At 52.9% G+C, this 22,050-nt stretch overlaps 10 protein-coding genes across 10 annotated transcripts; 4 read left to right on the forward strand and 6 right to left on the reverse strand.

Moving 5' to 3' along the window:
- Positions 1-177: 177 nt before the first annotated feature.
- Positions 178-1,830, reverse strand: BDZ99DRAFT_373605 (putative vitamin H transporter; the record flags this gene model as incomplete). The annotated part of the gene is made up of 4 exons (XM_033714883.1): positions 178-807; positions 857-1,504; positions 1,560-1,653; positions 1,724-1,830. 4 exons carry the CDS (start codon positions 1,828-1,830, stop codon positions 178-180), a joined length of 1,479 nt encoding a protein of 492 aa, XP_033583734.1.
- A 610-nt stretch (positions 1,831-2,440) lies between these two features.
- BDZ99DRAFT_403903 (uncharacterized protein) lies at positions 2,441-4,490 on the forward strand. Its single transcript, XM_033716371.1, has 3 exons — positions 2,441-2,552; positions 2,727-3,925; positions 3,971-4,490. Exons 1-3 carry the CDS (start codon positions 2,462-2,464, stop codon positions 4,436-4,438), a joined length of 1,758 nt encoding a protein of 585 aa, XP_033583735.1. The 5' UTR covers positions 2,441-2,461; the 3' UTR covers positions 4,439-4,490.
- An 856-nt stretch (positions 4,491-5,346) lies between these two features.
- BDZ99DRAFT_483908 (metal-dependent amidase/aminoacylase/carboxypeptidase) lies at positions 5,347-6,789 on the forward strand (the record flags this gene model as incomplete). The annotated part of the gene is made up of 4 exons (XM_033722613.1): positions 5,347-5,469; positions 5,524-6,299; positions 6,351-6,496; positions 6,548-6,789. 4 exons carry the CDS (start codon positions 5,347-5,349, stop codon positions 6,787-6,789), a joined length of 1,287 nt encoding a protein of 428 aa, XP_033583736.1.
- A 215-nt stretch (positions 6,790-7,004) lies between these two features.
- BDZ99DRAFT_430369 (UDP-Glc/Gal endoplasmic reticulum nucleotide sugar transporter-like protein) lies at positions 7,005-8,559 on the reverse strand (the record flags this gene model as incomplete). The annotated part of the gene is made up of 2 exons (XM_033717247.1): positions 8,139-8,559; positions 7,005-8,046 (listed from the first exon to the last, which is right to left on the reverse strand). The coding sequence occupies exons 1-2, from the start codon at positions 8,339-8,341 to the stop codon at positions 7,005-7,007; spliced, it is 1,245 nt and encodes a 414-aa protein (XP_033583737.1). The 5' UTR covers positions 8,342-8,559.
- A 107-nt stretch (positions 8,560-8,666) lies between these two features.
- On the reverse strand, positions 8,667-10,185 carry BDZ99DRAFT_1254 (uncharacterized protein). The gene is made up of 3 exons (XM_033712558.1): positions 9,432-10,185; positions 9,008-9,309; positions 8,667-8,942 (listed from the first exon to the last, which is right to left on the reverse strand). Exons 1-2 carry the CDS (start codon positions 9,913-9,915, stop codon positions 9,032-9,034), a joined length of 762 nt encoding a protein of 253 aa, XP_033583738.1. The 5' UTR covers positions 9,916-10,185; the 3' UTR covers positions 8,667-8,942; positions 9,008-9,031.
- Positions 10,186-11,597: 1,412 nt separating this feature from the next.
- On the reverse strand, positions 11,598-12,814 carry BDZ99DRAFT_373391 (uncharacterized protein; the record flags this gene model as incomplete). The annotated part of the gene is made up of 2 exons (XM_033714867.1): positions 11,598-12,301; positions 12,415-12,814. 2 exons carry the CDS (start codon positions 12,812-12,814, stop codon positions 11,598-11,600), a joined length of 1,104 nt encoding a protein of 367 aa, XP_033583739.1.
- Positions 12,815-13,743: 929 nt separating this feature from the next.
- Positions 13,744-15,064, reverse strand: BDZ99DRAFT_374155 (putative alcohol dehydrogenase; the record flags this gene model as incomplete). Its single annotated transcript, XM_033714909.1, has 6 exons — positions 13,744-13,846; positions 13,900-14,021; positions 14,072-14,536; positions 14,592-14,688; positions 14,735-14,881; positions 14,946-15,064. 6 exons carry the CDS (start codon positions 15,062-15,064, stop codon positions 13,744-13,746), a joined length of 1,053 nt encoding a protein of 350 aa, XP_033583740.1.
- Positions 15,065-15,345: 281 nt separating this feature from the next.
- BDZ99DRAFT_456593 (yippee zinc-binding protein-like protein Moh1) lies at positions 15,346-16,381 on the reverse strand. Its single transcript, XM_033718492.1, has 2 exons — positions 15,959-16,381; positions 15,346-15,871 (listed from the first exon to the last, which is right to left on the reverse strand). The coding sequence occupies exons 1-2, from the start codon at positions 16,055-16,057 to the stop codon at positions 15,638-15,640; spliced, it is 333 nt and encodes a 110-aa protein (XP_033583741.1). The 5' UTR covers positions 16,058-16,381; the 3' UTR covers positions 15,346-15,637.
- A 706-nt stretch (positions 16,382-17,087) lies between these two features.
- On the forward strand, positions 17,088-19,392 carry BDZ99DRAFT_373310 (TPR-like protein; the record flags this gene model as incomplete). Its single annotated transcript, XM_033714860.1, has 5 exons — positions 17,088-17,688; positions 17,801-18,567; positions 18,626-19,020; positions 19,073-19,194; positions 19,247-19,392. The coding sequence occupies 5 exons, from the start codon at positions 17,088-17,090 to the stop codon at positions 19,390-19,392; spliced, it is 2,031 nt and encodes a 676-aa protein (XP_033583742.1).
- Positions 19,393-20,049: 657 nt separating this feature from the next.
- Positions 20,050-21,303, forward strand: BDZ99DRAFT_469879 (uncharacterized protein; the record flags this gene model as incomplete). Its single annotated transcript, XM_033721595.1, has 3 exons — positions 20,050-20,196; positions 20,386-21,016; positions 21,131-21,303. The coding sequence occupies 3 exons, from the start codon at positions 20,050-20,052 to the stop codon at positions 21,301-21,303; spliced, it is 951 nt and encodes a 316-aa protein (XP_033583743.1).
- Positions 21,304-22,050: the final 747 nt, after the last annotated feature.

Raw genomic sequence — 22,050 nt, forward strand, 5'->3', positions numbered from 1 at the left:
TATTCGACTTCGATTTAGCACCTAATGCTTCTATTTGGAGATAATAGTCTTCGCACATACTAAATCATCCTCGGACATTGAGGTGACAAGGTGGAACAGGAGTTTTTACAGTTTCCCCTAACATTTCGAAACACAAAACTTTCCTCTCTCAAGAACCCATCCAGAAGTACAAACTTCCTACAAAATATATCGGAAATTCTCTTGCTCCCAATCCGTCTCATCCAAACCAAAGGTTGGCAACCCAACGACACCCTCAGCCCCGTTCTTCTTCGGCTCTACCTCAACGACAATGCCTTGGAGTCGATCCCTACGCTTATTTTCCCAATCCATATACTGTCGAAGCGTCATAATCGTCAAAATGCCCAAGCACAGACAAATGATATAAGTTTTACACCCGGTCCGATAAAACGGCGCCTCTTTCGCTAAGAACACCTGCGGCCCAGCGATATTCCCAGCACAATACGCTAAGAACAAGATCCCGCTGGTGACAGTCTTCTTGGTATACCCTGCAACGTCGCTCGCAATCATGCTTAAGCTGAGAGGGAATGCTGCGGCGTACGCGCCGAATATGAAGACGCCGAAGAGCTTCGCGCCAACTTGGTCTGGTGGGAGGTAGCCGACTAGCGCCCACCCGAACAGGGAGATGCAGAGAAGGACGGTAATGATGATGCAGCGGGATTTGCGGAGCTTAGAAGTGAGGTAAGAAGATATGAGGACCATTATGACTTGGCAGGCGCCTTGGGGCATGGTCAGAAGAAGGGTGTCCAGCTGGCCGTAGTTGAAGCCTTTGATGATGAGGGAGGAGAACTGCATGGTGTAAGCGCGGGCTGAGAACCACGATTTAATTGAGTCTTACGTTCGTGTAGCCGCCGTTTGGCATGCTGGTGAAGATTGTGTAGAAGAACAGAAGCCAGGTCTTCGGATCCTTCGCTGCTTCGATAGCTTGGAATCGCTTCCATTCGTTGGACTTGAAGCTATGCGTCTGTTTCTGAGGTCGGCTATGAGCAATCTCGCGCTCATGCGGCGTCAGCCATCTTGCTTTCAAGGCGCTGTCCGGGAGGAAGAACAGAATCACGGCTGACCACGCAAACGTAACGAGGCCGAAGATGATGAACATCCATCTCCAAGCCGCCAGCACGCCATCAGTGTACCCAATAGCATATGACAGGAGACCACCGACGATAGCGGCGGAACCGTTCCCAGCAAACCAGATCCCATGGCGCCAGCCATGCTCGGACGGCTTGTACCACAGCCCAGTAATGAGACTGAAGCCGGGGCTTATGACGCTCTCGAGCGCACCGAGGAAGAAGCGAACGGCCATGAGGCTTGCGAAACTATTGACGGCGCCGTGGCAGGCGAGGATGATGGACCAGATGAACATGGTCGTGGCGAGGTACTTGCCGATGGGGAATTTGACGAAGCCGACGGAGCCTGGGAGAGAAGCCGTCAGGTAGCCGAAGTAGAAGATGCTGCTGGCCCAGGAGTATTGCTGGCCGACGAGGTGCTGGGGTGGTGTTAGAATGGTGGTTCAGTGTTTTGGGGGGCTAGTGGGTGCGCACCGTGTCTTCTCTCAGTCCGTAGACGGCAGCGTATCCAAGAGTGATCTTGTCAAGGTATTGGAGGGCGTATGTTATGAACATTAACGGCATCAAGCTATCATGGGTAAAGTCAGTCCTGATGCTCTTGGCTTAAAGAGGGAAACATGGCTCGGGAGTCAACATACTGGAGATCAATCTTTCTCAGAATTCTTTTCTCTTCCTCGTCGATGATAACCAGGTCCACTGTACCTTGTTTCTCCTCATCATGTGTGATGTCTGTTGTTGCAGCCATGGTGTCCTTCTCGAAGGCAGCACCTGAACTTGGAATAGGGTTTGACATTCTGAAAGTAATTCAATTGTTGAATCTGAATATATCTCTGAAGAACGTGCGTGTACTATATACCAAGTCAGGACGATCTATGTCACTACCTCATATAGCAGGTCACCAAACCCGTAACCTCCCACTGTCCGTGGGATACACCAAGATTCCCCTTATCCGTGAACATGTATCACCTCCTACACTAAACGTCTAGCAAGCGAACTGCCCAGAGAATCCCACCAACTAATGTCACTGCTCATTGGACACTTTTGCCGGCCAAAGATCACGGATTACTGGTGGGTCCCTGCGCTTGCATGAACTTGCATAACGACCCCCGGATCAAGTATGGTGAACATCAGCTCAGCCTCCACCATCATCCTTCACCGGGAGATACGCAGCGTCCAACATCAACCTAATAGTTCGAATGCACATAAAATATAGACATATTGCTAGTCTATCAGGCCGGCAATGAAGCCTCCATGTAGAAATGCTCGTAAAGCGGTTGGCAAGAGTATGAATATGCACAAGCAACGGCGATCAAAGACAGGCTCGTCTTCTCCCTCCAGTCCCATTGGCTTCTCTACTAACCGAAGGAAAAGGCTGCATGACATGCCGCTCGAAGCATGTTCGTTGCGATGAGAAACAGCCAAATTGTACTCGTTGCAGCCGTCTTAGCCTTATCTGCTCCTGGTCAAGTGGACGAACGCCTCTCAGAGTTCAGCGACGAGGCTATGGACCAGTAAAATCACGGAATGGATTTCAGCCAAAAGCGATATTACCGAGTATATCATCAAATATTGTTGAAAACAGCTCAAGTATGATCGGGACGGCTATTCCACACGTTTCTCAACCCAACGATGGCATTGTAGCACCCCCAACGTCGGCAAGTCAAGTGCAACACGGCCCTCAAGAGCTTCGAAATCTTCCGCTCGAAGTGTCTACTATGAGTTTAAGCCCCGCCATGGAGTCCCCATTGTACTGCTCCACCCGAATCGGAGACTTCCCAGAGCGATGCGGACTCGATGAGTGGTGGCCCGGCTGGGACATGGACGATGGACTCTTACCATGCAACTTCATGGCGTCTCCTAACAGTTCAATTAGCGATATTTATCCACAAGGGCTAGCCTCGTGTCTCAACATCGAGAACTTCGAACGAATCTTCGCAAGCAGTGGAAGCGACAACTTACAGTCTATGAGGAACATGCCCGGCCTTCTGCTGCATCCTTCTGCTTCATTATCCGACCATCACGTCACGCTACCAAACTCGTTGACCCTCACTGCTCCTGAGCATAAAGCTTTGAGGCACTATCAGACCACGTATTCGCTATATCGAACGACAAAAGACCCTAACTGGTCCACCCACAAGGTGCTTTTGAGTCTTGGGTCTTACAATCCCATGATCATGCACTTCCTGCTCGCGGTGTCCATCAACGACTATTCCCTCCGGAAGGGCCAGAACTCGTCCCAGGAAGCAGAAAACCACTTTCAAGCGGGGGCTGGACTTTTAATTGAAATGATGAAACTTGGCATGGAAGATGACCACGTTACCACCATGGCGGCATACTTCTTCATTTACCTCTACATGTCAAAGAGGAAGTCTACCGCACCACATCGGCTAAGCCAGCTCAGCTTGACTGTGTTGGACTACGTGGAGAGGCACGAGCTTAACACTCGTTGCGTAGCTTTCTTCGATAGCTCGACGACTCTGGTCACTAATTCCACCAAAACCAACAATAGCCTTCTGGCACGACTCATTATGTGGACCTTTGACGAGGATGTCAAATGCAGCTTTCAAAGTACTGGGGGACATCTAGCACGACATCTCACCAAACACAGTGCCAGAACTAAAGATGTTTACGATGCATCACGCAATGCCCTCGCAACCCACTGGGGAGCGGAGTATCCGAATTCCCAGCAGCTCGACGACGACGTGAACTCGACAGTACTCGAATTCTTGTGGGCGTTGATGCCGTTATGGCAGGATATCAACGATCTATCTCACGAACACGACCCCAACTCGTTGGAATCGCGGTCACGTATTGAGCAAACCTTCCTCTATTTGGAACAGGTGCGTGAACTATCTCTAAAGCATCGAGCCGTCTAATTGAGATAGAAATACTCCTCCGTTTTCCGCCTCTCGGCCGACGCAGGGACTAAACCTCGTCCACGAGTACTCGTCAATGCCGATTTCGATGTCGTGCTCTTCAGTGCGCTACAAATCTACTACTTTCGATCTATTCTCTCGGACCTAAGCATGGAGACGCCACCAGATATCCAGAGTGCCCTCAAGACGCTCTTGACCATAATCCAACGGACGTTTGCTTCACGAGGCACAGAACTCCACGACAGATTACAATGGCCACTCTTTCTCGCTGGAATCGAAACTGATGATGCTATCTACAAGGACTGGATCTTTTCTAGACTCACGAGTGAGCGAGTGGCTACAGCCTTGCAACGGACTGTGGATGCTCAAGCATTATCGGGCAAGCGGTTTAGGATGGCTGAGATACGACAGATGCTTTATGATACTGAGGATTTGAGTTTGCCTGGGAGTAGCACGGGTTTTTTGAATACTATTTAGGAGCTTTGAGTGGGACACCCAATTTCAATGAGAGACGAGATATGATAGCGCCAAACACGAACTTTTCAGCTCAAGTGACACTGACTCGCAGCCACAGCGCACTTTTCCTTGCCATTGGGTTTGAAGTCTTCCACAGACTCTAGTAGATGCCGAGCCACCCCGGACCGCGACAAAACAAGTTGATCAGGAGCGCTTGTGTCCCGCTACAATGCATGGTGGCTAGACTTTTATGTGTCGTCTGCGTTTCTGATTGTACGCCAGAGCACCTCAGACAGCGACAAGCAAGTGTATACAGGCTTTGTCTAGGCACTAATTATACGGGTATTTACGCGCACATATGCCACTGCGAAGGGCACTCCAAAGCATTGCTCGCAAGTTCGAAGGACTGTAATCTCATCAGCGCCATAATCACGACTGACCTTTCGACCCTCTACGCCCTCGTGTCTGACCGGTTCCTCAACTTCAAGCCATAGTGCTATCTTAAGGTGCTATGTCTTTACCGACCTGATAGGCTTGATGGATTGGCAATGATTGTAGTTAAGAAACGTAGCGCGCATTGAACGCATCCGTATCCGATTTCTACGCGACGAGCTGAAGCTGCACGCCGAGTATTCGAGCCAATGATTTTGTGAGCTATGTAATACCCATATCTGGTAAGCTATGCCGATCACTATGGGGTTGTCCTCGCGCATTCTGTCGGTTTGCATCAACCAAGAGCATGAGACGACCTTCCTATTAAACCTAGAGCACCCCGCACTTGAATCGAAGCTACATATCTCCTCTGTCGATCTCTTCCAAGACGTCATACTGCGGACTATTCTATATCCATTCATTTTACCACGCTCAGACTTCACGCTTCAATCACACCTTGAATTGATTACACTCTACTGAACAACGGTAATACCAAAATGGGCGACATAACGCCCCAAGAAAACAACCAGAATGACACCATGAACACATCTGAGATCCAGCAATTAATCAACAAGTCCATCGAAAATCTCGATGCGGAATTGCGAGATATCAACCACAAGGTACCCATCAACACCTCCAAACAACCCCAATCCCACCCTAACACCAACCCCCAGATCCACTCGCACCCCGAACTCGGCTACTCCGAGCACCTCGCCCACGACAACATCGTCGCCCTCCTCCAATCCCAATCCATCCCCGTGACACCGCACGCCTACAACCTCCCAACCTCCTTCGAAGCCACCTACGGCCGCGGCGGCCGCCTCGCCGTCTTCAACGTCGAGTACGACGCCCTGCCCGGCATCGGCCACGCTTGCGGGCACAACCTCATCGCGACCGGCTCCCTGGCCGCCTTCTTCGGCGTCGTCGCCCTGCTCAAGAAGCACCAGCTGCCCGGCCGCGTGCGCGCGCTCGGCACGCCCGCCGAGGAGGGCGGCGGGGGCAAGATCAAGCTGATCGACGCCGGCGCCTACGCGGGCGTCGATGCGTGCCTGATGACGCATCCCATGTCCGGGCACATGTTCCCCACGAAGGCGGCCGTCGCGGGCCTCGCGTACGGCACGTCGGTGGCCAGCGCGAAGTTCCGCGCCATCTTCACGGGGCGGACGGCGCATGCGGCGGCGAGTCCGCAGGATGGGGTGAATGCGTTGGACGCGGCGGTGTTGGCGTATAGCGGGATTAGCATGCTGCGGCAGCAGATCTTGCCGGCGCAGCGCATCCATGGGATTATTCTTGAGGACGGGGAGAAGGCGAATGTGATTCCGGCGAGGTCGCTTATGGATTATAATGTGAGGGGCGCGACGTTGAGGGAGACGAAGGTGTTGCAGGAGAGGGTGGTGAATTGTTTCAAGGGGGCGGCGGTGGCGACGGGGTGTGAGGTTGAGTTTGAGGAGTGAGTGTTGAAGGAAACGTGCTGCTTTGGGCTGTACTGACTTTGATTTAGGACGAATAATTACGCGGAAGTGGTGCCGAATCGAGCTCTCTGCACTGCGTATTCGAAGTTTATGCTCGAACTTGGTGCACCGCAGCTGTGCGAAGCTGATAAGGAGGGCAGCGAGCCGCATCCGGGATCTTACTCCACTGACCAAGGTGATTGGCTAGGTCCAGGAAATCCATGTTCTCGTTATTAACAAATCCTAGGAAACGTTTCCCAAGTTTGTCCGGGGTTTCATCCCGTCTACAACATCCCAACAGACGACGGAGCGTCGAACCATACAAAGGAATTTACCAAGGCAGCCATTTCCGACGAAGCGTACCGATTAACGATACAGACGGCTCAGGGGATGGCGGCCACTGCTTGGAAATTGCTGACTGATGACAACTTTGCTGGAGACGTGAAAGCTGACTTTGAAAGGGATCAAAAGCGAAGGGAGGGTTCTTAATTTAATTGTCAGCTAGGTAAAAATGCGAAGATAAAAGGCAAGTAACGCGGGAGGTTAGCATAAATACCAATCTTACTCGAGAGGCCATGGCTCTCTGCAGGTTAATACAATGTGTTCCTGATATCCTAGCCGACATCATCTACTTCAGATGCGCCCCCCTTCTTAATCCAGGCCCACCCATTCCAAAACGCCCTAAATAATGCATAAAGTGCTCACTACAACTGTTTATTTCCCCCTTTCTTCAACGCAGCCTCCTTTTTCGCCCTCTCCTTCGCCAGCTTCTCCCTTCTCGTAATCAACCCCTCAGCCCCAATCCCGCCAAACACGAGCCCCACACCCACCCACTGCATGCTAGAAATCTGGTGCCCGAACCAGACTACACTCAGCAGCATCGTCAGCATCTTGCGCGTCACTGTCACCGTGACGAGCAACAAGCTCGAGAAATTCGACAGCGTGTAGAAGATAAACACCTGCCCAACGGCGCCGCACGCCGCGAAGCCGAGAACGTCCCAGCCGACATCTGGGTACGTTGTGACGAAGCTAAGAGCCTCTTTCAGCTCGCCGCCGTTGCTAGAGATTCCGATCCAGTCACCGAGGCCTGTGGCTGCTAGGTACGGCGAGAGGAACAGGAAGGAGACTGTCAAGAGCGTGCTCATAATGTTCTGGGCGCACATCATCTGCGGACCGGTGTAAGGGCGGTAGGTGGTGAAAATATTGTCCTGGACGGTATTGGTGATACCGTCGAAGAGGAGGTTGACGCCGAGAAGGAAGAGGCCAAGGTTAGAGCTTCCATTTAAATTGGTGCTCTTGCTGGCCTTCTTGCTCGTGCCTGGATGGTGCAGTGTGAATACTGCCACGCCGAGGGTCACCATGGCCACGACCATATACTTGTATATCGGGTAGCGTTTTTGGAAAACGGTCAGGTGGAGGAACATGACTGGTAGTAGTTTGCAGCTCTTAGCTAGGATGAAGGTTATATAGTCTAGATGTTTCAAGCTCGCGTAACCGAACGGAGAGGCGAGCGAGCTGGTGACTGCGATGAGCGAGAGGGGGAGGAGTATGGCGCGAGACGGGAAAATGGGTGGTATGGCCCGTCCGGACGCGGTTTTCGGGGCGGAGAGGTATAAGTAGACATAGCCTGTCAAGGCTGCGAAGGCAGACTGAACGGTGTTTAGGAAGACCGAATAATTGAATCGTTGCGATTTAGGTCCGTAGGTTGTGGTGGTTATGCGCTCTTGGAGAAGTGCCCAAGTCAAACTGTAATCCAGTGTTTGATTAGCAAGTGACCTCGACATTCACGCTTCAACCGTCTGAAGTTGTCTTAGTAACGGCAAGATCAATCCACATACAAGCTCATATATATCCCTCCTATGCATATAACCAACTGCGTGAGCCCTGCTTGCTTAGGCTCCGCATCTTCCTCTCCAGTCCCCTTTGCTTGTCCGTTCGCGCTGCCGTTCAGGCGCATGTGCTTGTCGATGGCGCCATTCGAACGTTTAAAGACTTCGGAGGGCTCGCGGCGCATCGGTGTGAGTTGTTTCGTGCGTGCCATTGACCTTCAATTGGCTCGAGGCGTGGGTAAAAGAATAGTGGAGGACTCGAAGGTGGTATAAGGGAGTGAGTGGGATGCGCCTGGCTGATTAGGTGGCCGGCAGATCTACTTAAGAGGCAAAGAACATAAGTGAGAGACTTGAAAAGAAGTGCCTAAGATGGCTATAGTAGTAAATAGTGGAAGGAGTGGGTGTTGATGATGATCTGGCAACTTCAACCTTTTGATGATGGTCTCGGAGTTTATGGCCCCTGTCGCCGGGAGCTTCAGCCTCGATCCCGCCCCTATAAATAAATATCTTCGTCGCCTCCAGCCCATCACTCCACAACCAACATCTATTAGTATCCGGATGCCTCAGGCACTCGTAACGTGGCAACGCTCGTGCCTCGATGGCTTGATCTGCTACCAGCACGTGCCGCTGTTCCACCACTTCAACGTATTCAACATAAATCTGGTAAAATATCTACCAGCCATAAATTCACTGGGTCAACCTACGTGGCGTTATCATTTTATGTGATATATGAATGGACCTACGTGTGTCCAGAGCCTTTAGTCTAGAACTTCCAATTTTTTAAGCCATTAAAGGGTCGAACAGCTCAATATAGTAAGCACTTTTCAGTTGTGACTGCTCATTAAGTATTACCCCGAAGCCAACGCCGCCATTATCATACAGAGCTACCGCCTGGCTACCACTCAATCCTCCATCATCTGCCTCAATCTTCGCTTCTTCTCCTCATGCTCCTTAACCTTCAAGATAGCCTCGTAGATATGAAGGAACATAACCGTCCCCTCTGGCACGTCTTCTCCTATCCCAATCTGCTTCCTCAGAGCCTGCATCTTCTGCCTCTCGGTAGCGAAGACATCAGCGCCGATCGGATACCCGAATAGTTTTCCCAATCTTGCTGTCTTACTAGCTGGCCCGAGTTCCCTGTTCATTGCGATCTTGAGGGAGCGGTCGATGCGGTCGTCCACTGTGGAAGTAAGAGTTAGCAATTATGCAAACGTGAGGATCCATACGGTGGCCCAGTATGTCACACGGCTTTTACAGAGAGCATCTTCTCATGAACAAACGAACAAGTCGAAGAAGACTTACGAAAGAGCCAAACCGCATTCCCACACTCGATCCCCGGATTATTCGCCAGCGCCATCGCCTCCGCCCGTGTCCCGATCTTCTTGAACCGCCACGTCAACGAATCCATAACTACGAATCGTTCCTTCCTCTTAACCACATCTGCCCCATCATTCTCCACGCTCTTGAGTCGTCTCTCTAGAGCATGTCCACTCCTGTCACGCATGCGAGCCTCCGACGGCTTCACTTCATCATGCCCAGTTTTCCCAACTCGAACCGGCCCGGGCGGTGGAGTAGGGGAATCCGCGAGGGTCGCCTGCCCAAATCCCGCCGACAGCTGGAACTCATCGCGGATCCAGATCTCTTGTGATGCCGTGGGCCGCGCTCTTGTAACGTCGAGGAAGATTTGGCGGGGGCAGATGGGCTCGCACTGGAGGACTAGCTTGGTTCGGAAAAGCGATATGTCCGGCCTCAATTTAGCTGGTGGTCGTGACATGGTGAGTGACATGGTGCTGATAGCATTTGGCTGGTCCGAGTCGAGGCGGATGAGGACTAGATGAAGTTGGTGAGAAGATGATGGAGGTTGGAGATGTCAAGATGGCTGATTGCGATGACGGCTGAAGGCGCCGATGGCGTGTGGGCGATAGCTGACTTGTCAAGACGGTCGAAGGAGAGGAGGATTCGGGATCCCGAGAGAGTGCTTCTGGTGGCTGACGTGTCAAGGCGGAGGACGTTCGAAAGTGTTAAGATAGTCGGAGAAGAGGACGGCTGAGGACGGAGTAGCGGGTAACGACAAGCCGGTGATGATTAAGGGAGGGTAGGGGTGACAACAGAACGGCCGTTCAGACTGGACAAGTCTAGGCGGGCAGAGGTTAAAACAGGTGAGAGCGCGGAAAGTGAGTGTGGCAAGAGAACTTGCTTTCAGACGGGAAGGCAGTGGCAGACAGGAATTGGGCGGTAAGCAGGGCAGTGACAACAGAAGAGTTGATCGCGCTAGACAAGTCTGAGGAGCAAAGGTTAGAGAAGGTGCCTAGGTGAGAGCGCGAGAAATGAGCGTGAGGAGAAAGTGTGGTTCAGATGGAAAGGCGGTGGTAGCCCTGCAGACGCAATGTGAGCGTGTCAAGAAATGCGCGTGTGGTGGGCTGATGCGTGAGGAAGGGCGTTTGTCGTTGAAAGTGGTGGACGGATGGAAGCAGGACACCAAGCAAGTGAAAAGACGCGGCAATATTAGAACATGAAAGACGCGGCCCGTCTGCTCGCCTTTCTAAAGTAAAGCCAAGACGTCATGTTGATTCTCAGCTTCACAATCCGGGCGTATGCCGGTAGGCAACCTAGATAGCCAGAGCCGGGAAATGAACTAGTCGCGCGACCTTCTTCACTTTATCATCTATAAATCACATTAACAGAGTACGAAGGTTTCACAAGTGAGAATTAGATCGTTCTCAAATTATCCAGTTGTCTAGCCGCACTAGCATTACTCTACATACATAGGTGTCGAAAGATATAAAGTAATTCCCCTGCAGGTGCAGCCTATATCCGTCATTCGCCTGAGAGAAGACAAGAGGGGTTTGATGTAGGTGTGGAAGGTAGTTGCCCAGCTGGCTAGGGTTTGTGATGGACTATCGTGTTGTGGAGCGGAAAAGGGGTGAGCCGAGAGTAGGACAATGTGTTCGAAGGAGTGGGTGAAGGTGTGAGAGCCGGAGGAAGTAAGTACGTTTGGGTAGACGGGGTAGAGGGAGCGTGATCGGTGGAAGAGAGGTGCATCCGCCTGCCTGGCGGAACCAAGAGAAAGAAAAAAACAAGAGCCTCAATGCTGCTCCTAGCTTCCACCAGGGCGGTTGCCGGAACCAGAAGCTCGGATATCAAAGCATAAGTCATGAATCGTAAGCCACTCAATTTGCAGATCGATAGGTCTGGGGCAGACGACAAGAACAAAAAAGAAACTCGAGTCCAGCCCAGGCAGGTGTTGGAAGGGCAGAAGAAGGATATTGCTTTTGTAGTGAAGAAAATTGGTATCCAGCCATGACGGAAGGAATTGGGTGGGTGTTGAGTAGGGGTGGGAAGGACGCAAGCGACCTTGAGCGCGCAAGCGTTGCGCATCGGCCGTGGGCCTGTTCGACATCTAATCCATGGGTTGTCCAAGAATCAGGAAATCCAGGAGAAAGACACGAGTTTCTACCATGCCTGTGCCTACTCTTGTACCTGGCTTCGCCTCATTTTCTCAGCCTCTAGATTCTCGTACAACAAATACAGAGCCTTCTCATTGCTGGCCGAGCTGCCGGTAATGGTGAACATTCTCTCGCCGGAGTCGTCATGAGGGGCCTTCGCAATGGAGATGCGAGCCCCGGAGCTCTTGCGAATCTCGCTAATCTTACTGCCACCGCGGCCGATGATGCAGCCAACCATGTCTGAAGGGATGCTGATGTTCTGAGTCTGCATCTCTTCTCCATCCTCGGTGTGTGTTGGGGGAGGGGGTCGGGTTCCGACCTCAGATCCAGACCGTCGATTGTTGTAGGTGTTGGGCGGAGAGTCGCTGAAATCCGCGCCGTGTCCAGTACGGTTGTAAGAGCGGGGTGCACCACCGATTCCAGCGGGAATTCCACCACCGTTGGGGATTGGGCCAGCTCCCGGAGCAACTCTGACGGCTGGATTGTAGAGCACTGTTCCGTAGCCGCGCTCGCTGTCATCGATCAGGCACTTGCCAATTTCCCAGACAGCCTTCTCAATTCCTCCGGGCGCGCCTTGAACCTCGACAATGCGTTCAGTAGATTGTGGCAGCATCTCCTTCTGCGCCACCATGCGAACGCCTGAGACGTCCTGAATCTGCTTGATCTTCAGGCCCTGGCGACCGATGATGGTACCCATTTGATTGTGGGATATGAGCAGGCGAACAGCTATCGGGCCATTCGGTTAGTTAGGTGAATGATATGATGTAGTGATTAATGTGATAGTCAATACGCAGGGAAAGAGTATTGGGCGAAGTGAAAGGGAAGTCGCATCAACTTACGATGGGTGCCGTCGCTTCTGAGCAAGCCGCCCATACCCATCTGCGGGGCACCTTCGAGCAGTCCCCTGGCAACAAGCCCATAAGCCTTTGCGATCCCACGGAGAGCACCAGTGACGGTGAGCACACGGTCGTGCACTCCTAGGACGACCTTGCTAACGCCGGCGCGAACACCGGTCTCGTTGCGCAGGTCAGCGACATTCTTGCCGGCCTTGCCAATGATAACACCCGCTTCCTTGGAAGAGACTATAGCGCGCAAAGTAAGGGACGACTCGGCGTATTCTTCTTCGGTCCTAGGCGTTGGCTCGCCGTCCGGGCCATCAGCAAGGCTGGTCCGGCCGAACGCGTGCGATAGTTCACCAACATCCTGAGGAGTAGCTCCGGTGACGTCTTCAGAAGACATGATGTATGAATGAGCTGTCGAGGTCTGCGCGGGGTTAGCTCGGGGACGATAGCAGCTCCGCGTCTATGCGGGTTCGATTCGACTTACGTGGGAGACGAATCAAGGGATGTATGGGTTGGGGGAGATGAGAGAAGCTAGGGAGAGCTTGGGGCTGCAAACGATGAGCGCGGCTGGCGGATTGACGTGAAGGGAGCTTTGGGGTATGCAGGGCAGGGCACTTACGAGAGGTCACGGCGAGAAGCGGGGGAGAAGGGTGGGATGAGTGTCGAGGAGAGGCCGAGGAGAGGTCGGGCGTGGTGAAGGGGAGGAGAGAGGCGGATGGAGCGGAGGGTGATGGGGTCGCAGCGTGGTGTGTCGATGTTGGCGCGGAGAGTGTTGAGGCGACGAGAGGTGGAAGACAAAGAGTAGAAATTATGGCCGCCGGTCTTAGCGAGGTCGCTCTTGGAAGTTGCGTCAAGCTTTCCCCGAGCTACTGTCACGCTTGTGGCTTCCCGGTGGATTGCAGCAATGGTGGTGCGGGAGGCAGGCGGGATGTGTTAATGCTTCATGCAGAGAGCTAAATCTGCTGCACGAGCCCAATTGCTCAGCCCTTTGCTTGCTGCAGCGCGTCCTCCGCCGCTGAAACCGCACGTGTGCGTCCACGACCCCGCTGCCAAGAGCAAGGTTTAATGCGAAACCTCCACGCTGCTATTACTGTCTACTGCGGCCCAGTATCAGGCTCCCAGACAAGAGTGACAGTCCGTGGACTACATGCCGTGCTTCCTCAACATCGAGGAGCGCAGCGAATAGGTCTACAGTCCTCGAGATTCCCACATTCCGGCAAAGCCTTCTCCTGTATCTATTCACTGAGCTTGTGAATCATAAATCCAGCCCCTTTGTGCATGTGACTACCAAGAGGCCGATTCAAGGCAGATGCAGTAGGGAGCCAGCTACTTTGTCGCATCAAACACAACCTTCTGCGTCTTCATCTTGTCGAAAAGATCATAGCCTTCCACTGCCTCCGACAGCGGCATGATCTTGTCCGCCATGAATCTGTACACGTTTAGTGCCACGTACAGGGCCACGCTTTGCCTCGAACAACTCACCCGAGCAGGTGCTGCTTCTGTTTGAGCTTGTCCAAAGCTTGGGGAAATATCGACCGCACGGGACATCTGCCCATTTGGACCCGTATGTTCTTGCCATACGCTTCGGTGCCGGTCCAAGGTATCTGCACGTGAATCAGCTCGTGATTCGAGAATGGTATGCAAGTGGTCATACCTCGCCGTTGTGCACACCGACGCTACTGATGATACCCCATGGCCTGAGTAGCTCAAACCCCATCCTCAGAGCTGGGCTGAGCCCAACGACCTCAATGACCACGTCGGCGCCACGACCATCGGTGAGCTCCTTGACCCGCTTGTCGAGGCCTTCACGGTCTTTCTGGAAATTCCACGGCTCCGCGCCTAGCGACTTTGCGAGACCCAGGCGCGACTCGATCGAATCAACTGCAAGCAAGTGCTTCGGTTTGTAGTCCTCTGCATTAATCAGGGCACAGAGACCTACAGGGCCACAGCCAATCACAATAACAGTTGACTCGGCAATCTGCGATTTACTCAGCTCTTTGAAAGCGTTGTGCGCAGCGAAGTATCCAGTTGGGAATATGTCGGCCATGAGGACCAACGCATCATCCGAGATGTCGCTGGTTGCTTTCATGACTGTGGCATCGGCCAATGGTACTCGTACCTATCCAGATATTAGGTAGTGCTGCTGATACTCGATCCTGGAATGGGCACCATACGTATTCAGCCTGTGCTCCATCCAGGCCTGCACTCCCGAACAGTAAAGACTTTGTGCATCGTGATGAGAAACCGTTCTTGCAGTAGAAGCATTCGCCACTAAAGACGTCAATGGTTATTAGAAGTGAGCGAGCAACCGGCTTACCATGAAGCAGTGAAAGGCGAGACAACGTGGTCACCTTTCTTCACAGTTTTCACATTACTACCAACATCCTCCACTGTTCCAGTAAACTCGTGTCCCATAATAAATCCAGTGGAACTTGGCTGGTGTCCGCGGAAGACATGAAGCTCGCTAGAAACGGGGAAGGCTAAAGTCAGAATTGTCAAACAGGCTGTTGATCGATGATATAACATACCTTCCGCATAGTGCTGTCTTCCCCACCTTGACAACTATATCCGACTCCTCCTGGATCTTTGGAATTGGCCGATCTTCAACCACTACCTTTCCTGGCCCTTTGAACACAACAGCACGCATCATCGTTGCTCTCAATAAAGTTACTACTAGAAAGAAAGCGGAAGGCCTTGACGAGAGAAACCAAAGACTCCACCTCAAAGGAGGGTGAGGAGAGTTGTATATCCACTATTGTGACGCCACTAGAACAAGAAAAGAAGATCAGGGCGTGGTCCCATGCCGCGGCAGTCTGTGCGGGGTAGTTTCCGCTGCAACTCGATGAGGAACATACCAGACAAGGACATAACAGTGGTATACATGCACATTATTGGCTAGGCAGACAGAATATAGTACTTAATGTATAATGGGCTTGACAAATCAAACTACCTCCTACCTACCATGCCATATGCTGTACCTGCAGCCTCTCGTCGTCCCATTGCTCAGAAGAGGCCGCACAATCGACCGACGACTCATATTGACGGTATATTCAGCATCCAATTAACTCCTAGAGCTCCCATGCCTGCCGAGTGTCCTGAAAAATTCCCACGAGTGTCCTGTCATGTCCAAACTCCAGTCCTGATGCTTGCCATACGCCAATGGGCGGCTAAATGCCAATTTCTCTGTGTTTCCAGCTACTAACAACCCCATTCCGTCACGTTACGACACTGAGCAGAGCATCTCGGCCTCGAGGATGTACTTGCCCTCCTTGTACTTCTCGGACGCTTCGTAGGCCTTGTCGTACTTCCAGCCCACCGTGACATTGCACTGCCGGCACTGGATGTCCCGCACGACATGGCGGCCGGTTGTCATGTTCCGCTCGCTCGGATCGCTCTCGATGATGTTGACCACCGAGTCGAAGAGGTAGGCTTTGCCGTGCTGGCCTCGAAAGTTCTGTCAAGCATAGTGGCGGTTAGCTACGTCGGAGAAAGCGGGGAAAGAAGGGGACTGCTCGAACAAACACGGATGAGGAGCACTAACCCGACTGATGATATCGTCATGGTTCGAGAGATGGGTCTTACAGTCCTTGCAACCGTAGATCCTGTCTGAGTCGAGGTACACGTTGTATGCTAGTCCCATGGCGGGGAGAGTCCTGGCGAGAACGCCAGCAGAAGGGCAGTATTGGTTGTGAGAGACTCAACAAGAGAGAGCCTTCAGCAGTGGTTATTGAGGCACTGGCGGTGCAGATGACGAGGGCGGCCGGTTGTCCACCGGAAGCGTGGCTGATGGGTGATGAGGAGCACACGGGGCCACCGAGCAGATGACCAGGCGAGTATTGTCAGACGGGCAGAGAAGGCCCGGGAATCCTGAAATTTAGCTTGGATGCACCTGAAGAGGGGCTGTTGTCACTAAGGCAAGAGTGAGGTCAACGGCACCAGCGGGGAGCAGCTTGAGCTTGGGCAACCTGGGAAGAGCTCGGGCTTGGGGATCACGTGCGGACAAGGCGAGTGGTGAGAGGCTGCGGCATGAGGTTGAAAGAGAGTTAGCTGATTCAAAGGGCGGCTGTATATGACGAGGCAGGCAAGAGCTTGCTGGCAACTGGTGATGATGCATGAATGGTACCCGGTTCAATCGGCCTGGACGTGGCAGCAATGCTCGGCTGCAACCAGCATCTGAATGCTCCGGTGTCAACAGCAGACGCGGGGCAGATATAAACACACACCTGGGTACAATCGGCGAGGTGAGACAGCAGCCTCGAGAGCGAGGTCAGGGGCCATCCATATTGCGTGAGGTCGGGCATTGGACGCCGTGGAAACGGTCTTTCACGGTTCGAAGTGCTTTGACGCATGATCAACCCTGAACGACAGGTATATTGGCCATTTCGACACGCCTGATTACGCGCTGCCCTCAGACGGCGGCAGCCCGTGACTGCTGCAGACAACGCGCACTGGGTGGTGCAGCGAGTGAGCTGGCGCAGAGCTGCGCGGCGGCTCAACTCCCAGCCCTCAGCATTGTTTTGCGCGATTCCAGGAAAACCGCCTAGAAGGTTCCACCGGCCGCCTAGGTAATGCCCACCAGCCTGAAGCGACACCAACTCTACGCCAATTTAGGTTTCCTTCTACCACCACCTTCCCAGCAGTTAGTGCCGTAGTGTGTCACCTCAGGCCCGATGGTTCTTCCCTCCCTCTTCGCCAAAAACAAGAAGAAACACCACGACCCGCACTCCAACATTCACCCGCCTGCCCAGGGCACCCCTCCCTCGTCACCCGAGAAAAAGTCGTTCCCGCGCCTGGCCAAAGACAAGGACCGCGACCGCGATCGGGACCGCCGCCCCAACTCCACCCACTCCAGCAAAAATTATTCCAAATCCTCCCGATACGACCGCGACTCGCACCCCCTCAACCTCCCGCCCGACGAGCTGAGACGGCTCTCGGCGCTGTCGACCATGAGCGACCATGGCACTCCGCAGCCCATGGACGTCGACCGCGAGTTCACCTCGTCCCCAGTGCCCTCGAGCCCGGCCACCGCTCCCCAGGCACCCGGGGCCTTTCCGAAGACCGCCTCAAATGGCACCAGCGAAGAGCAGGAGACCGGCCCACGGCCTCCACCTCACCGATATACCACCAGTCCGCCGCCGCAGTCACAGCCCGCACCGCAGGCTCAGTCAGCGCCTGGCCCACCCGCAGTAGATGCGGAGGCATGCAAGGCCTCGGGGAACAAGTTTTTCAAGGCGCGGGAGTACCAGAAGGCCATTGATGAATACTCAAAGGGTGAGGGCCGCTTCCATTCTCCAGCTATTTCGGGATTCGGCTGCTGCCTGCCAACATATTGTCACACAAAAACATCTATACTGGAATCTTGAAGCTAATTGATTATATAAAGCAATCGACGCTGCTCCCAAAAATGCCACCTATTACTCCAACCGAGCCGCCGCCCTCATGTCCGCCAACCGCTTTGTCGAGGCCCTGGAGGACTGCAAAGTAGCCGATGAGCTTGATCCGCACAACATGAAGATACTACTCCGGCTTGGACGCCTGTATACCAGTCTCGGGAGGCCCGACGAGGCTTTGGCAGTGTTTGCACAGATCGAACCTCCGGCTTCGGTCAAGGACAAGCAGCCTGCAGTGAGCATGAAACAGCACATCAAGCAGGCTGAGGAACTGCTGCGGACCGGAACTTCAGGATCAATGGTCATACATGCTCTCGATCAGGCTGAAAGAGGCCTTGGATTTACCGCAGAGAAGCCGAGAAAGTGGAGGCTGATGCGGGGAGAGGCATACTTGAAGATGGGCAACGTCAACGCACTTGGAGATGCACAGAACGTGGTCATCTCATTACTACAGAAGAATGCACAAGATCCCGATGCTTTGGTGCTACGAGGTCGCATTTATTATGCTCAAGGAGACAACGATAGTGCCATTAAGCACTTCCGCAGAGCTTTGGACTGTGATCCAGACTTCACGGCCGCGGTGAAGTATCTGCGAATGGTGCAGAAGCTGGACCGCATGAAGGAGGAGGGCAACGCTTCTTTCAAGGCTGGGCGACTCCAAGAGGCAGTGGGCAAGTATACCGAAGCGCTAGAGATTGATCCCTTGAACAAGGGAACGAATTCTAAGATTCTCCAAAATCGAGCTCTCTGTTACACAAGGGTAAGAATGCCTGTCTTGGTTTGGTCTATCGATCTCAGAGACTAATCGAGTACCACAGCTGAAAAATTACACTGGTGCCATTGCGGACTGCACACGAGCACTCGAGCTCGATCCCTCGTACACCAAAGCCAGGAAGACAAAGGCCAAGGCTCTAGGGGAGTCTGGAAACTGGGAGGAGGCCCTTCGGGACCTGAAGGCAATTTATGAGGCCAACCCTCAGGAACCCGGCATGGCGAAGGAGATTCGGAACGCGGAGCTGGAACTGAAGAAGAGCAAGAGGAAGGACTACTACAAAATCCTCGGTATCGAGAAAGATGCCAACGAAACTGAGATTAAGAAGGCGTATCGGAAACTGGCTATTGTACATCACCCAGACAAGAACCCGGATGACGAACAGGCTGCGGACAGATTCAAGGAAATTCAGGAGGCGCATGAGACTTTGAGCGATTCACAGTAAGTCATCTAAGCCCCTTTCTTTATACAATCGATACTAAAATTTATCCAGGAAGCGAGCACGATATGACAGCGGAGAAGACCTCATTGACCCGTCAGAGATGTTCGGAGGTGGGGGTGGATTTGGCGGCATGGGTGGCGGCGGCGGCGGCGTGCAGATAGACCCTGAAATGCGTAAGTCAGGCCCATCCGACATTAGGTTTGAACCTCCGACTAACGAAATCAGTATTCAACATGTTTGGTGGTGCCGGTGGTGGGGGTGGTGGTGGTAGCCCCTTTGGCTTCGCTGGCGCGCAGGGTGGCAGCCCCTTCGGACAGCGCTCTGGCGGGCGGCGAGGGCAGCAATATCCCGGCGGCTTCCCATCATTCTAGGAGTCTTCCGCAAAGCAGTCCCCACTCCAGCTCATTTGCATATCTTGTTCTTACTAGGTCAGACCCCTCGGAGTTCCGGAAGCTTTTTCAAACCGGGCCACGCGCCTTTTGCGCCCTCATAGATCAGCCTGGGTTTCGTATCCTAGATCCGCATCTGGATCTGGTGGCTTTGAAGCGAGCATTGCATAGCTTTTCCGTTGCAGGCACGAGGGGTTGTAGGACACTTTTCTTGTAACAACTCATTCGAGAGATCTAACTAGAGGTTGATAAAGGCGCAACGCCGGTAATAACCAAGTATGCTTCCATATGTGTTGTGGTGTGGTGTTGTTGAGTTTCACGATCTTGATCTCTGTGCACAATCTTTGGCTACCGTCATAGGTGCTTCTCAGAACACCTTCAAATTCCTGGAAAAGATGGAACTTGAGCATTTAAAACCATTGGTAAGTTTGCTAGGTTACCTAAGATGGTGATATCTGTGTACTTCCTTATCGAGGTCGCCTCTCAAGTGAGAGAATCTCTTCATATGTTCTGAAATTTTGTTGAAGCACCTCATGCAGCGGCATGGTACTATATACAGATCATTGTTGCCCTTGCACTGTTCATGCTTCTCCGACAGCCCGTACACATCCAGGCACTCATCTTTCTCGCAACACTAGGATGCGAGGCTGGAGCTGGGCGCTTGAAGCGCTTGAGGGCGGCTTCTTGTTTTGGAGTAACCTTGATCCGACGTCACGTCAACTCCAACGTCCGCTTTCCTCTCAACTTTCTTCTTCTACACCTCACTTCGCCCCCTTCCAGCAACGCGTACGTCCAAGCGGACATCAGATGTAAGTTCGCTGTACCAGAGGATGGCGAAGAGTTGATTCAGATGGCGAAAACAGGAGACGGCGAAGGCAAGCCGCTGTTGGGCACGCCTCCAAGTTCTCCGCACGACAGCAGCACATCACCACAGTCCTTCCTACTCAGGCCTCGCCATCGACACACGTCTCATAGATTCCAGAGCCAGTTGCCCAAACATCCACGCACAAATCATACCTGACGATGAAGCGGGACTGGCACAGCTACCTCGACTGGGACGACCCTGTCCGTAACGCAGCAACCGAACGAGAAAAACGGATGATCGAGGCCGACATTGCACGTCATCGGCGGGAGTTTGAGGCCGCTCTCCGCGAGCAGAAAATCAAAAAGGAGTATGAAGAAGGCGAGATATACTCTCACATACCACCGAGCAATGCCGAGCAACTCCCAACACAGTTTGGAAGGACCCTTCATAACTACAACGGAGTACGGAGTATCTCGATACCAGCATTCGCAGGCATTGCTCACTTGTCGAATCCGATCGCTCCATCCTTCATGTCTGCCCTCCGTCGGCCGCTAGATACTACCATTTCTATGGCGCGAGGGGTGGCTAGGCGAGTCCTACCGTTTAGATCGAAGGCGAAGGCGGATCCAGGTCGGCGGAAGCGACCTCAACTCGACACCGACGTGTTTCGGAACCGCAACTCTAGCTTTGAGGGTGAAGCCCCACCAACGGCCTCCAATTCTAGCAGGAAGCGACGAAGAATCGACGGCGGCGTGAGTCCCGACACTGGCTTCGGTGCTCGTAACACCATCTTTGGGTTAGGTATGGTAAAATGTGCGTCATGCTCTCTTCAATGATTCTATCCAAGGGAGTGACACTTTCGGGCTCTCTCGCCAGCTCTTCATGAAGATGAGCTGTTACTGATGAGTGAATCAGCCATGCCAACGTGGCAGCCGTACCCCAACGCCATCGCTCCAGGGTCGACTCACCTTAATCCGATCGTCATTCAAGAGACCATCATCGAAGAGTTGGAGCCGGAGCCCGGCCTCCCACTCCGCCCGAAGACGGAAGAGCCTTTTCATCCCATTATCGAAATCATCGAGGACTAGGCTAGCTCGACTCATGTGGCCGGCACCGAGATCTCCTCTGTAATATATGGGAGGATCTCGAGTCCGGGCGGCCTCTGCACTGTTCTATTTCCCTCTGTTTGCTTTTCTCAATGGAGCTTCGAGTGTCTAGCTCTCATCTGGTTGACGAAGCGAGTATCCCAGCTTCGGTCGACAGTAATGAATTCCGAGGTATGGCAGTTTTTCGTTTCAGGAACAGGTTGTTGCCATTTCGATCAAGGCGTCAACGAGACGAAGGGGTTGAGTCTATGGCGTCTGTAAGCTTGATCTGCGGCCGTTGAGGGTGGAATCCAATTTGCCATGGTTTTCTTTCAAAGCAAGTAATAGTAATCTTGGCGGATCATGTGGCCTTCCACAACTTCTGCCTCTGTTCCTCTCGGAAAAGGGTGTATATTATGCGTAGCAGAAATTACGGGATGTAGTGCATGGAAATCATTGGAGATGAAATCCCGCAACATGTGCACACTTACCCACCACGTTCGTGGAGCGCTTCAGAACCCTTCCCAAGATCTACATAGTAAGGAAGATGCGGCACTACCTCTCTGCCACTGCGATTGAAGATAGGGAGTCCTATATTGGCTCTCGTGTGCCATTCTGACCTGCCACTACCACATTTTCTAGGACTGGTGTGAAGGGCCTCTCCAATAACATGCTAACGCCGACTTTCAAATCGCACGGACTGGCTCCTGTTACCACATCTCAGTGCAACAACTGTAGCGTTACCTCCTT

This window comes from Mytilinidion resinicola, assembly GCF_010093595.1.
Source record: "Mytilinidion resinicola strain CBS 304.34 unplaced genomic scaffold BDZ99scaffold_1, whole genome shotgun sequence".
Classification (NCBI taxonomy): Eukaryota; Fungi; Ascomycota; class Dothideomycetes; order Mytilinidiales; family Mytilinidiaceae; genus Mytilinidion; species Mytilinidion resinicola.